Source organism: Ursus arctos, unplaced genomic scaffold (assembly GCF_023065955.2).
Source record: "Ursus arctos isolate Adak ecotype North America unplaced genomic scaffold, UrsArc2.0 scaffold_29, whole genome shotgun sequence".
Taxonomy (NCBI): Eukaryota; Metazoa; Chordata; class Mammalia; order Carnivora; family Ursidae; genus Ursus; species Ursus arctos.
Window position 1 is genome coordinate 24137164 of NW_026622974.1, and position 15319 is coordinate 24152482.

Genomic DNA, 15319 nt, shown 5'->3' on the forward strand with positions numbered 1-15319 from the left:
TCCTGAAAGCATTTGCATCTAAAGAATCTAACGTTTCCCATGTCATGTCTCCTTCAAGGGAGAAGCTAGATGATTTCGTTCTAAATATTTATCCGGTCTTCAGGAAAAGATGACGAGACTAGATTTCCCTGAGCCTATACTTGTATTGATGTGCTTGCAGGAGGAAAGAAGAAATTCTCTTGCTCGTTGATATCAGGCAACTCCTCGTTCTTTTTTTCCCCAATAAACCTCAGACTTAGAAATATTAGAATCGGAGGATAGAAAAGAGGTCAGAGAGCACGGAGTCCATCCCCCACTCCTATAGTGCCGCATCACCAGGATTAGGACCCGAGGTGGAGAAAAAAGACGTAGACAAAGGTCTCCTTATTGTACTGGTTGGCCAGGACTCTGTGGTGGTGACTAAACCCTATGTCACTTCCCAAATTTGCAATGATGACTTACGACACAGGTGACGGGAGCTGAAAGCAACGGGCTCAGTTTTCTTCTGGCCAGTACGTATACTGTCCACATCTCACGGCAAAACAGTGACAGGGTAGTTCATGTCAGTGCTTTTCAGAAGTAAAGATCATTGGTTACGTGTTTACTTTGGTCGTCTGTGTGACGGCGCTTCGGTAAAATAGGGGATGTGCAACATCATCTCTGCTTTGTTTTTTGATCCAATAAAATAGATTATAATAAACTAGAAGGAGGATATCAATCCTGTGAAGTCAAAACAACAGAATACGAAAATGACCTTGCCATTGACTGGGATAAGAAGCTACTGTGATACTGTCTATTAGTAGCTTGTTAGGAGCCTAATGAGCCACGGGAAATGGGAAGGACATGTTAATGCAAAGGCATCATATGATCAGAATAACTATCAATTGATTTATGTGTTTGTTATTCATTGATCCATCTTCATTCACTTGTTTAATAAAGGATTTAATGTTCTTCACGTTTCCTTGTGATATATGTTTCTTTACTCAGAATCCAATTGTGAATGCGTATTAAGAACATTTGGCTTTGCAAAGTGATTTTTTTTTTTAAGACAACCAGCAAAAGGGTGCTTTTGTTACCTTTTTGTTTCATTGTGTTTTGTTTTTACACCAGGGCACATAGTACTTGAAGAGAGACAAGAAATAGTTGCCCCAATATGATCCCTTCCATGAGACATAAAGGGAAAATCCCAAATCAATTCCAGTTAAAGATCATTGAGTGATCTCATTTCCTCGATGTTTAAAGCTATTATGAAGATTATGCCATACCAAATAGGAAATCCCCCTTGAAAGACACACACATTGTTTATAACAGTGAAAATAAATCTGCCCTCTGGCAAGAATTACTGGTTTTTTAGCCAGACACAGCCCTGATGAAAACTGAGGAGTTCCCAGCACTTCCCCCTATAGATTATGGCAAGTGATACATGTCGTCGTTGGCATAAAGTCCAGGGATACTGGTATATGTATTAAGAAATAAGCAAAATGTGTATTAGATGTAAAACAATGATAGATATCATTTCTCAGTTGATTGCCAATAATAGACAGTATCTGGTCATTACCAAGTGAGAAGAAAATTAATGGGTTTCTCCCCCCTCCAGGTTCAGGATGCATTTAGATGCCGATTGAGAAACTGTCAGGATCCGATCAATGCTGATTCTTCGAGTTCTTTTCCTAATGGGCATGCTCAAATAATGGTGAGCTTTTATTTTCCTTCTGACGGTTCATTAAGTCAGGATTTGTGACGGGAATAAACAATATTCTTACTACTAAAATAGCATCCAAGTCCCGTTTTGAGTGACTTTGGCTTTAGTTCATTAACAGATTTAGATCTACCAGATAACCGTTCTGTCCGGATTGCTGAGGAGTCCCGGGTCTGTTACGGGCCCTGGGGTGTTGAGTGTGGGGTTTCCGCACAACACCAGAGAGTGTTTTCATCCCTGCGCAGATGAGGGATAACAGTTTGTCCACGGGAACATGTTTGTTTACGGACCAGAACACTGTGGACTTGGCGCTTCTGGTCATAAAGCAGTGGTTCTCAGCCTTGTGTGTGCATTAGAAACTACACTCCAGACCAGTGAAATCAGATGTCTGGGGTGGGACACCAGGTATTGGTGGTTCCAATATGCAGCCTAAGATTAGAACCACTGTCCTAAGGCAGAAGGGCGTGGCCACAATTCTAATAAAAGCTTGTCATTGTACATGAGCTCTGACTGTTGATTTTAAGGGGTCCTTTAGGCATAAGCACTTTGGTGTCTTTTAGAAATGGGATAAGATTTAAACTATGATTCATTAAAAGCAGGGCTTAAATAGAGATTTGTTTTTACCATATATTCGATTTATTATGAACGTTTTTGAATTAGACAAAATAGTCGAAACAATATATGAAGACTTGAGAAGGAATTACCAATTCTGTATTAAAACAAATAGATAAATACTGAAATTTCTAATTTAAAATATGAAAATAAATTTTAAAAATTCTAAATAATATTTTCCAGTATATGACTGGAAGAACTTGATTGAGATGGGCTAATTTAATTTTGCCATTTAAAAAAATTAGCTGATCTGTTTAAAAGTTTGGGGGGGAGAATATAGGGATGAAAGTGAACTCTAACAGATTGTAGTCTAGATTAGTAATGTTTAATCTTCAATTTTAATTGCTAAATCTAAAAGGCTTTTGTCAATTTGAATGAAAATGGACCATTAGAAGAGCCTAGTTTGACTGTTAGGGGTTTAACAAAGCTGTATTATAAGATACTACATTATAAACAATATATTCAAAGTGAATACTTTAAAAATACAAAAAACAAAGACATTTATTTAAGTATATTCATAAGAATGCACATTCTTTTTATTGTGGTTTAAGGAATTGCCTTGAAACTCTATCCTTTTATATATGGTGTCAGTCTCCTGACTGAAGAGGACAGTGGGTATTGCATTGCTTTATTAAAATTGTATGCCGTTTTCCATTGCTTTAATTCAACACTTGGTCTCTAGGAAATACGCTTGAAAACAATTTGATTATTCCTCGAGAAACTTCTTCTGCACAAAACAATAATCTAGTACTGCCTAGTCAGATATCTGTAAACTTTAGTTAATCAAGTTAGTAAAAGCCCCTCGAGGTCTGCACTGAATGATGATTCTATACCTTATTATTTGTTGTTACAGACAGACTTTGAAAAGGATGTAGACATTGCTTGTCGATCAGGTAAGAATATTTGGATTTTGAAAATACCATTAGCGATGTGAAATCACTTTTACGATTTTGATTTTAAAGAAAATGCCACAGTTTACACATCACATATTCATGTGGATGAATAAATAGAATCTTTCAAAGGGAAGCATTGTAACAGCAAAATGTGGTGGAAGGGGAGAGAGGGAGGTGAAGGGAGAATGAGGATTGACAGAGAAACTCAGAATGGTTAATAGGAAGCACGATGACAACAGAAAAGCATGGACTTGGAGATGTTAGTCTTCCATTCCACTGCTTCCTGGTTGTCAGGTGTGAGGCCAGTCAGTTTGGCCTCGTGCCTTGCTTTCATCATCTGTGGAATGTGGGTTGTTGCCAGGATGAAATACATCGTGTGTGTTTGTGTGTATCCTAGCTGCTGCCGCTGCCACATGCTTAGCAGGGCCCAGAAGAAACCGCACAGCGCTCTCTGCACGAGAGAGCTAGGGTCCCATGGACGGTGTCCCTGATGGGTATCCTCAGCCTGGGGCTAAATTCTCACCAGGAGTAGATGACTCAGGAGTTTCAAAGGGAACTACATGTTTCCTTTTTTGGATAATTCCAGTTGTTGCGAATGTTTCTTTATATTGGGATGTATAACATACCTTATTTTACCTTGTGTTCATTGACTTTAGTGCTACCTTCTAAACTAAGAGTGGCTGTCTACTTCATCTAAATATCCACATGTTTGGAAGCAAGTCCTGTTTAGTCCAGTCCCAGACCTTTTTCTCGAGACTAAACCATGGTTCCTCATTCATTCCTCATAGCACCCTCCCCAGCAGGCACGGTGCCTGCGTGGCCTCCAATTGTCAATAGGTTTTAAATTATGGTGCCCAAAAAGTACACACTTATTCAGCATTTCTTACAGTGGGCTCTTTACTTATATTAATGTTATCTACATTTGCATCTCATTTCATAACAACTGGTACATTACTACTCTCAACTTGTCATCTAAGATCCCTAAGACTTTTTGTAGTAGCTGTCAGAGGGTTAGGTAAAGGTTCTAGGTTTTTTCCTTGAAAAAAAAAATCTGGCCTTGCATTTCTCTCTCTTTGCTCTTTTGCTAGGTTCAGGTTAGCATTTTATCCATTTAAAATTTTTTGGCCCTTGAAAGTTTGATGAGAATACCTTCTAAATATTTATTCAAACTGCCAATCAAGGAGTTGAATGGGAAAAGAGTGAGTATAGAAACCTGCTGTCTTCAGTAGGGCACCTCCCACCCACCCCACACTGACTCCCTTTAAGTATACTTTTCAGATTCAACTCATAACCATTAAACATCTTTGCAGATTGTGAGATTACAGAGTTGTTGTGATCACAAGAATATGAGAGACTAAGCTCATATTCTCATTTCTGAATGCAATGAAAATACTCTATGTAGAGTATGGTCATAGCAAAGCAGTAGAATAACGGTCATAACTGGGCAACCCACAGTAGACCTGGAGGCAGGGGATTAGGAATCACTCTTTCTTGTTTAATATCTAACAAAATATCGCTAAGAAACAGCCTCATTAGTGTTTGGTTTCCCAAATCTACCATTTCTGTTTTTGGAAAACTGATAAAACATTTTCCCTCGCTCTACTCTCCCTAATTTCTCAAAGATCACCAGCCATGGTGCCCCGTTCTGCATCTGTGGTCCAGGATGGATGTGATCTGTCTGAGGTCCAGAAGCCTGAGTTTCTTTGAATAATTAGGTATTCATTTAATTCCCATTTCCCTACATTTAGTTTAGTTTCCTTTCAGGCTTTTTTGGTATACTCTTTACAGTTCTCCTTGGTAGAGAACCAGAAGAGGAACAAAGTAGTTGTCCAGACCAGCAGTGTTAGCATCACTGGGAACTTGTTCGAAGTGCAAACTTTCAGGCCCTACCGCAGATCCACTGTGGGGCGGGGTGCAGTTATCAGTGTTCTCACAAGACACCCAGGTACTCTGATGCATGCCGATGTTGGAGAACCACTCTATTAGCCCATCCTCCCCAAGCCGTGATCTCATCTGTCAGTATTCATCCTGCTCTTCTGTTAAATTACCCCTTTTCCCCAGACTTCATTGCATTCTGGGATTTAGTATTCCTAATACAGGCCATAACCGTTATTTGTTGGAAAATATTTTTGTAATGTTTTCATTTTTTGTCTGTGACCTTTTTAACTGAGCTCATCAGGAACTTGCCTCCGAGTTTTTCTAGAGGTTTCTGTTCAGATATATATCTGATTATGCAAAATATTTAGGGGCTTTTTGTTTTGCTGTATTATGTTTGGGTTTTGCTGTTTACAACTTAATTAATTTCTCGTGTAAGTCCCATCACTTCAGCATCATGTTTGGAATGTGTAGGTGGTATGCATTTGTTTGTTTCCATTCGAAATTTGAATATCCATTTTAAGCAAGTCTAAAAGGCAGAAATATCTCTCATATGGAGGAGACACTACTTCATAAGAAGAATTGTCTTTCCCCAAATATTTAAGATATACAATTTTTCAGTAAAGATAGCTGTGTCATGTCATAAAAATATGGTAACTGTATCTCCAAATCATATTAATTGATATAAAACTAAATGTATCTTGCACAAGTACAGATTATAAAATCAATATTCAGTACCAAAATTTCCTTTATAGTTTCTAATATATTCATAAAAGTATAAAATTATATATGTCCTTAATATGATATGACTGGTTCCCATAACTAGACTTTAAATTGTACTGCTATAAATTTTGGATTAGCTTTTGCATGCAATTAGGGATTAAAAATATTCTTCCCTGAATTTGGAGATTTTTTAAAGCATTTTATTTAGAATGTCATTAAGTCTATTAATTTAACATACTTTGCCCCTTAATGGTTTTATGTAAATTTTTCCTGGCAACCACAATTCATTACTGATCTGAGGCTGGGAAATAACTTTTTTTAAACTGAATTATTCTACTTTTTTATATAATAAATATAAAAACTTACAACCAAATTGTGGATTAATGAAAAAAATATGTAGATATAGATGTGATATGATTTTTAGTGTCTGAAATAAAGAGACCTAATATAATAATTAAATACAGTATCTCTAAAGATAAAAGATATTACATGAATGATGCATTTTTTTTTGAATGATGCAAATTTTGAAATAATTTTGAAGGCTTCTCTTCTTTGTAGTTGGGAAAGACATAATCTTCTGTTTTTTAACCTCTGCCTTAATGAATAATCATTACGATGCTATTTGAAAATTGGATAAAAATGGGTAAAATTCAGTATATCTGAAACTTCTCATGAGGAAGCGATAAACCAACTATTTTGTAGTCACTCTGCCTCATGAGATGTTCAGCAGCGGCTGCCCTGCCTCACGGGTAGAGCAGCATTAAGCACACATGTTGAGCCAACTTACACACAGTGCTCTTCTCTGTGTTTTCAATACCCAAAATACCGAGAATATTTTTTCAGCATTTCATTCTTTCCTACTCAAAACTGACATTTGTTTAAGCATGCCTCAAGTCGTTCTGCTACTATTACCCATAATATATGACTATCTTCTTATATAGAGACAGAAGGAAAATGCTAAAATACATTTTAATTAAAAATTCTGAATTCTTTTATCGGTTTGTTTTGTTTGGTTTCATTTATGTTTTCGTTTTTTTCCCCTCTATTACTACAAGTTATCATGCATTTTAATTTCCCTAAGTCATTATTTTTCAGGCTTAAAATTAAACCAAGTTTTCAAAAGCTCCTACAGTTTTTTCCTGCTTAAAGTCAGTGGCAGTTTTTAACGGCCCCCCAAGGGCATTTCAGCATATGGATTGATCTTGTAAAGAAATTCTTTTTTCCCCCCCTGGAACTGAAGATGATAAATACTTTTGAACCCTGTATCTACCTTGACCATATGGACTTCATAGATAAATGCTCATTAATTTTCAACATGCATAATTTTGGAAGGATTTCTAATGCAGTATGATGAAATTCTCATTGATTACCTCTTTCAAGAAGTATTTTAATGACTAGAACTTGTAGAATTCTTTAGGGGAAAAGCCTTTGAGAAAAAGTCAAATTCATATGAATATATCCATGATTTCATAAAACTCTTTGCAAAAGATTGATGGAGAAACTTCTCGGTATCTGCCTTTCCCCTGAAAAACTATGCAGAATTGTTTGAGAAAAGGGTATGGAGATTTTTGAAAGTCCATTAGTCAGCTTTCAGATGTGTTTTAGCTAGGAACTACCTGAGATCTATGAAAATACATCAGAATCCATAAAGAATGATTGAGTAATCTGGACCATCTATAAACAATAGATACATAATTTTTTAAATATTATCTTTTTAATTTGATTAAGAAAATTGTTTCATAGATGGCCAAATGCAGTAGTGAAAAAACAAAATCACATTAACTTTCTTTTATGAATTTTTCTATCCTAATTTACAGTTCTTCATAAGGATATTGGTCCTTGCCGAGCAGCAACAATAACAGGAACGCTTTCTAGGATTTCTCTAAATGATGACGAAGAAGAAAAGGGAACAAACCCTGAAGGGCTAAGCTATTCCACACTGCCTGGAAACGTCATTTCCAAAGTCATTATTCAGCAACCCACGGGTATGCACATGCCCATGAGTATGAATGAGCTGGGCAATCAGTGTTTGAAAAAAGAGAACAGTGAATTGCGAAGAACTGTATACTTATGTACAGATGACAATTTGAGAGGAGCTGATATGGACATGGTCCATCCTCAAGAAAGAATGATGGAAAGTGACTATATCGTGATGCCCAGAAGTTCTGTAAATACCCAGCCATCAATGAAAGAGGAAAGCAAAATGAATATTGGTATGGAAACCTTGCCACATGAAAGGTTATTGCACTACAAAGTGAATCCTGAATTCAACATGAATCCCCCTGTAATGGACCAGTTCAATATGAACTTAGATCAACACCTTGCACCCCAGGAACATATGCAGAATTTGCCCTTTGAGCCTCGCACAGCTGTGAAGAATTTCATGGCTTCTGAGTTGGATGATAATGCAGGACTATCAAGAAGTGAAACTGGGTCAACGATATCGATGAGTTCATTAGAGGTAAGCAATAGAATAAACCTTTCCCTGATATTTGAAATATTTGATATTTGAGAAGTTGATTCATGTGACACTGGATTAAGGGAGAGACTCACATTACCTTTTGCAGTTATGTATCATAAAAAAAATTTTGGCATGTTGGGATTAAAATTCTAGACATAATTTTTTTTCCAGTAGTGCATCAGAATGCTCTTTCTCAAGATCATGTTTTGAAAAAGGAGCCCTCTATATTTAAAAGGATATCAATCCCAATTCTTTCGTAATGGGAACCAGTAGAGCATTCATAAAGGAAAAAATAGAGGATCCCGCTGATGTTTCTCAGGTACAAGAGATCCTTTTGGTGGTTAAAGTAGTTCCTGGATGGCATTACAAACTTAACCCAAAATCTGGATTTTCTGTGTGAGGGCATCCATTAAAAATACCAAAATTGGAATGTTTCTGTGGAGTCTAACATTACACTGATTACAAACTCTATTTTTATGTTAGATCAATATCTTTCAGAGTAAGTGTTTTGCTCTCAGCTCTTGTAAAATGATGACCACTAAAATTTTTTATCTTGAATTGTGAGCTCTCAGGTGGGATGTACATTAATCAGATTAAGAGTCAGAACTCAGGTCCAACCACATGGCTCTTCTATAAAAGCAAATTCCCCTCAGCTTCTTTTCTACTCATAAAATGAAGTACAGAGTAGTCAACAGTTATTAATGTCATTCATATTATATTGCAATTAAGTAAGATCTAAGGAATTTATCTTTTTGTATTGACATACATCATTTTACTGTTTTGTATGTGACTTTTATATCTCGTACCTTGAAATTTTGCTATAAACCTACTGCTGATATATGTGGATAAGTACGTTTAGTATACAATGCAATACATGAACTCTTTTGCATGTGTTGCCAATTGTTTTAATATGATAGATCATTTCATAAGACTCTACTTAGAGAAAGACACTGTAACTGGTTGTTTACCCTTTCCATCAGAAATCTGATCGTCATGTGTTCTAGTGTTCAAAAGTGCACAGAGGCGGTTGTCCCTCCCTTCTCCCCACAAAGCTATTCCTTCTGCTAGGTCAACAGGAAAAGAGATCCTGTGAGGCTGGAGTAACTTGATGAGTAGTGTGATTTTGAGATTTTTTCCCAACTGGATCAAGGAAATTCTAGATGGGAAAAATGGAAAAGTAGTTGGGACCCAGAATAAATCCCTAGATTCTAGATCAGTCTTAAACAGAGTAGTGTTTCTGAAAAGAAACATCCCTCAGAACCAAAAGCAGAGGGGCAGTGAGGCCACATTAACTCTAGAGGGGCCGGAGCTCCCACTACCACTGGACAAAAGCGTTCTGTCCTTCTGAACTAGCAGACTAGCTACTCTTTCTGTTTCTAACTTGTGTATCCCAGAGACTAGCAGGTCACCTACGGTATGACCACATAAGTACAAAGTACATAATATTTATGCAAAATCACAAAAGTTTCAAAAGGATTTTCAGTGAGTGTGCGTATAATAATATAACATCATAAGTAATCATAATTCTGATGTACTACTTGAAAATCATAATGACCATTTGAGTCCTCTCTATAGAATGGCTCTTTAAAATATGCTAAAGGGGTTAGAATGGAATTGCATTAAAATATCTTGCTTATTATAAAAATGCTTTCATCTAAAAGCCTAAAAACCTCTCTGGGTTTGATATTATACAGGTTGTGTGTGCTTGAACAATAGACTAAATTTCCAAGTGTTGCTCTGTTCAGTTTGTAATTTTTCCAAATCTCCATATCCTTATTATTAAGTATGAGCATCATATATAACTGTGATTCAGCCCAAAGATCTGCATTTAAATGACTTAGAGATCACAAGGCTTACATCTTGAAAAGGAAGAAAATTCAGGATTCAGAATGAAAATTCAGTTCCTCATTTCATTCTTTAAAAGAGTTTAATAGTAATTGCTTATGGTGACCATTTTAGGAGACAGCTGAAAGAGAATATATAGATGTGGGAATGAATAATAAAAATTAGCATTTATATAGCATCTTTCATTAGCAGATCCTCAAATCACCTTAAAAACATGAATTAATTAATCTTCACAACACCTCTGTGCAATGGATAACTTGTTATAATCCTTGAAGTAAAGTCATTTTTTCAAGGTTACAGAGCAAGTACATAGCACATCTAGGAAAAGAATCTTTCTGTCCTGATCAATTTTATGCTGTCTAAAAGAAACAGTAATGTGTCTGGACGTTAGCAGGAGGGCAACTTTAAAGTTTGTTTTAACCGTTGACGACACATGGTCTTACGGTGAATAGAGACATGGCAAGGATGGGGGCGCCTGGGTGGCTCAGTCAGTGAGTGTCTGCCTTCGGCTCAGGGCGTGATCCCAGAGTCCTGGGATCGAGCCCCACATCAGGCTCCTCTGCTGGGAGCCTGCTTCTTCCACTCCCACTCCCCCTGCTTGTGTTCCCTCTCTCGCTGGCTCGCTCTCTCTCTGTCAAATGAATAAATAAAATCTTTAAAAAAAAAAAAAAAAAGACATGGCAAGGATAAAGTGTAGGTATACACAGATAACAGATTTTGGAGATAGGACTGTGGCCCATGAAGATAAAGTTGGTGGTGCAGCTTTCCTTATGAGCAGAGGGACCATTGTCAAGTTGAGTTATCAGCTCTGCTAGACCGTATTTGCAGGGCCAACCAGTGAGGAAGATGGTATTCTGACATTCAAGAAAAAACAAAAGACTGGAGTATCCACATAAAGAGGGGATCAGCGGTACCCAGGAGGGGCCTGGAGTCTTTTAGAAGACAGCGTAAAGACGCGAGTGGGTGAATATGTGCGTGGCGGGAGGCCCAAGCCGTAGAACAGTTTGAGTTGTCTCTCCCTCTGAGCGAGAAGGCAGATCGCGGCCACGGGAACAGCCAGCCCGGGAAGCTGCCGCCGCAGAGGACACCCAGGGGCTTCAGGATCCTTTCAAGAATGTAAGAGAAACGGTGCTCATGTGAATTCAGGAGGTTTCCTCCAGAGGAGTGGGTATTCACGGATTGCCGCGGCGGGAAGTGGGGGTGGGGGGAGAACGAGAAGGTAAAAGCTGCCAGTTGTAGCACAGAATGTGGTATGCGTAAGGAAAAGAGAAGGCAAGGAAAAACAAGATTTAAGGGAAAGAAAACGAAAGGGTGAGCGCGTATAAGTATTTCTTGAAATAAGCAGGCGGCAACAAAGGAGGAGGGAGGCTCCCCAGCCCTGAGGAAAGTGCCAGCAGAAAAGGCTCTAGCCTCCAGGGGCATTTGTTTAGCCAACCCCCAGTTATTGAGGGTAAAAAAGCTTGATGAATGCATTAAGCTTTTTGGCATAAAAGCTTATCCAGATTTTCTCCCTGCCCAGTAGTACCTTCTTTTTTCTTATAATGTGTTATCGTCCATCTTCCAAACTGTATCCATTCTCAGAATGGGCTTGATGAGCAATTCTGAAAATTTTAGTTTCTGAAAGATTTAGTTTCCACAACTATGGGACAATTGCAATTTTAATATGGTAGAAATCCTCACAATGGCTCTAGCTCTCAGTGTCGTCTAAGTGCTTTAAGGTTAGGAAGAATAAAACTGTCAGGGGCGCCTGGGTGGTTCAGTCAGTTAAGCATCTGACTCTTGATTTTGGCCCAGGTCATGATCTCGGGGTCATGAGATCGAACCCCACATTGGTCTCTGCGCTCAGCAGGGTGTCTGCTTGAGATTCCTTCTCCCTCTCCTTCTGCCCCCGCTAAAATAAATAAATAAATCTTTAAAAAAAAATTTAAAAAACAAAAACTGTAATCAGCATTTAAGTCATTCACCTTCAATTAATGAAAACGAATGAGTTGATATTTGGTGTATATATAAAGCAAGGAACTGTTAGGTGCTATGGAGCAGGTGCGGAAAATATTAAGGTATCATAGTTCTGAAGTCGTTTTGAGGACTATGAAACATAGTTTAAATTTTGGATTGTGGTTCTATTTATTTTTTAAAAAATTCTAGATCTATCATTGTAAGAGAGGTCGATATTTGCTTTGAATCCTTGGACCAGTGGTAGCTGTTCCATAACCTGTAGCTGTTAGAATTAAATAATAAACATTTCCTCACTCAAAAATCTTCCCAGTTTGTGTGCATGTCCTGCGCCTGTTTGGCACTTGGTCTGCTCTGCACCGTTTTCCCCTATGTTACTCAGGGCTGGTGCAGGTTCCTGTCCTTCTGGCTGGGAGAGATTGGCCACTAGGAGGCGCCGGGGAGAGATTGGAGGTGGGCAGAAGAGAGACTCCGGGATATTTCTCCCCTGCTCATTCTGCTTTGGACACTATCTTGTGTCTCTTTAGCTGTGGTTTCTTAATGCTTCTGGCTTCAGCCAGGTGCCTCAGCCCCTGGCCTTAGGTCACAATGCCATCTCCCTTTGTCCAGCCTGGGGGATAGTCACTTCTTCTGCTAATCTCTGGGTTACCTCGTAGTCCTGTATGTGGCTTCTCAGCTCCACTATCCGTAGAACTCTTAGGAAACAATTTGCTCAGATGTAAGTACATAAGTGGTTCCTCTTAGTCTCCTGACAAATTGTGTCTTAATTTTTCTTATTTGTGAAGAAACCCTTAATGACTAATGAGAGTTAGATCGATTACAAAAATGATTTTATCAAGAGCAGAAAGTTTTGCTCCTCTAGCTATTCTGACCATTTCGGTATAAACTTACTATATATCTGAAAACATCGTTAGGTAAGTCTCCCTCAATTTATAAATGGGTAGAAAGGGATGCCATTCTAGGCTACATTTTTATACTCAGGTTTTTTGGACATGAATTATAGAGCTCTCACCATAATGGTTTTTAAAGGTAAAACATGTTAGCTATAATGTCACATCACAGTTGCCTCCCATAAAGCTCTTGTGAGGATCAAATTAGATAATGTATGTGAAAACCCTTTGAAAATTGTAAGAAGCACTTCAGATGTAAGGTTGTGTTATTTCATTATCATTATATCTTGAATTTCTGTGAAGAAGCTTGAATGCTGCCTTAAATCAATACTTAGGGCGTTAGACAAAACATTATGGCCTCACTTGGGAGCTGGGAGACTGTCACTAACAGAAACCATTACAGAACTGACCTTTGTACAGAAGCCACTTTCTCTTTTTTGCATTTTTTTCTCACATAGCTGTGGTGAAAGGAAGGCTTGCCCTTCTTTAGTGTTTTGTTTTTGCTCCTAGATTAGGGAATTTTGTCTTTTATGCAGGCATGCAAATAAAATTAGCTGAAATAAAAGTCATTTTTCAAAATTATGCTTAGGTTTTATTTTCAGATATTTTGAATGAATTTGGTATCAAAGCTTTCTCCTTGAGTATGTTCATTGCTCACTCTGTAATAAAACTTTTAATGGCAGTCATATTGCCATTTATTAGTCACTGCAATTTATTCCTTGCAGTGAATTTTCTAGTGTCTAGTCCAGTTTAATTTGAAGTGACACAATGAATTATTCCCTCTGAGAAACTATTCATTGTTCTAGAGGATTTAGATAGGAGAGATGCCTCAACGCATATACTTGCTAAGTATTCCTCTGTGTAGCCTCATACTCTTGTGCGTTTTCTTACTCTTAAGTCATCCTGAATTTCTTCCGCTTCCATTAGTGATAAGCCTGCATTCCCCTCAATTGTCTTGATTCCTTTGGCTGTCAATTAGTCCATTCATAATGGTTTTCTTTGTGTATTTACTCTGACTGCTTATCCATATTCTCCCGAAGAATGAGGAAAACAGCAACAAAACAAAAAACAAGAAACAAGTCACTTTATTTTGGACTTACTTAGCTGCCATAGTGTACCTCCTTCAATTATTCATCAGTAACTTTGTGAATTATTGTACCAGGCCCTTTGGTAGATGCTGGGGATATAAAAGTGATCGAGACAGATGTGGATCCTATCCCTGTGATGAATAAACCCTATGGAAGAGAGAAATAATTAACTGGTAACAAATGAGTAATCTAAAAGAGTGTACTAGGCTAGGTAAGGACCATGGAATGTGAGGGGGAGACTTGATAAGGGGGTCTAAGCCTCCTGAAGTGCTGTATGGGGTGAAGTTAAGAAGGAACATAGCTTATGAGAATCATCTGGAGGGTGAGGGGATGTTTCAGGCAAAAGAAACTGTAATACAGAGATAGAAAAGAGTTTGGAATATTTTCACAAGATTAGAAGTCCTGTGTAACAGTGGGTGAGCTCCTTAAGATGTCGTTGGCCTAGGAAGAAAAAAACAGATTTTGGAGAGCCTTGTAAAACAATTGAAGCAAACAAGGACTGTTAAGTGAAAGATTGTCATGATCATTTCTCCATCCATCCATCCATCCATCCCTTTGATGGTTTGGGGGAAAGGATTAGGATCCAGTGGTATTAGGGGATAGAGCAGAAAGCTGGAGGACAATTAGAGAGCTACTGCAGTTATCCAGACAGGGCAGGAGAATGCCCTTGACTATGGAGGTGAAAGTGAAGATGCAGAAGAATTAGGTGGATCAAGAGAGATTTCAGAGGTGGAATAGGTACCACTTGCTGGTGGATTTGATATGCAGTGTGAGAGACAGGGGAAACAGGTGACTCCTGAGTCTCTGACTTGAAGACATGAAGAAAAGAGTGTTTGGAACTTGAGAGATGGTATTTACCCCCATGGAATGAATGCTATCGTCCAGAAGAGAAGATGAGAAAAAAAGAGGATTCAGGAACTCAACACTTAGAAGACAGTGAGATAAGGAAGAGTCAGCAAAGGACACTTGAGAATGAGCTATACCAAACGGGGGGAGGGGGTATTTAAGATCATGTGTTTTATTGGGGAAATGATTAAATTTCAAAAGCTTCTGAAAATCCAGCAAGATAAAGACAGAAAGTTGACCTTGGAAATTGACCAGATGGAGCTCCTCAGAGACCTTGACAAGAAGATTTTAATGGAGTGTTGAGGATAGAATACAAGTTAGGATGAGTTCTAAGTGGAAAATTAGGAAAAGGAAACCACACAGAAGAACTGAAGAGATTTTTTTTAATCACCTACTGTGACCAAAAGGATTCTTTGTATCAAGTTATTTGAGAAGTTGGGGATATACAGACAGAG

The 15319-nt window shown here is 38.1% G+C and overlaps 1 protein-coding gene across 3 annotated transcripts in view; it reads left to right on the plus strand.

The window, feature by feature from the left end:
- ADGRB3 (adhesion G protein-coupled receptor B3) overlaps positions 1 to 15319 on the plus strand; it is a 695949-nt gene that overhangs the window by 653764 nt on the left and 26866 nt on the right. For all 3 annotated transcript variants that reach the window (XM_026507135.4, XM_048219740.2, XM_057303989.1), the window contains 3 exons: positions 1577 to 1672; positions 3144 to 3183; positions 7599 to 8242. In XM_026507135.4, the coding sequence (XP_026362920.3) occupies positions 1577 to 1672; positions 3144 to 3183; positions 7599 to 8242 (780 nt within the window). The remainder of the gene's footprint in view (positions 1 to 1576; positions 1673 to 3143; positions 3184 to 7598; positions 8243 to 15319) is intronic.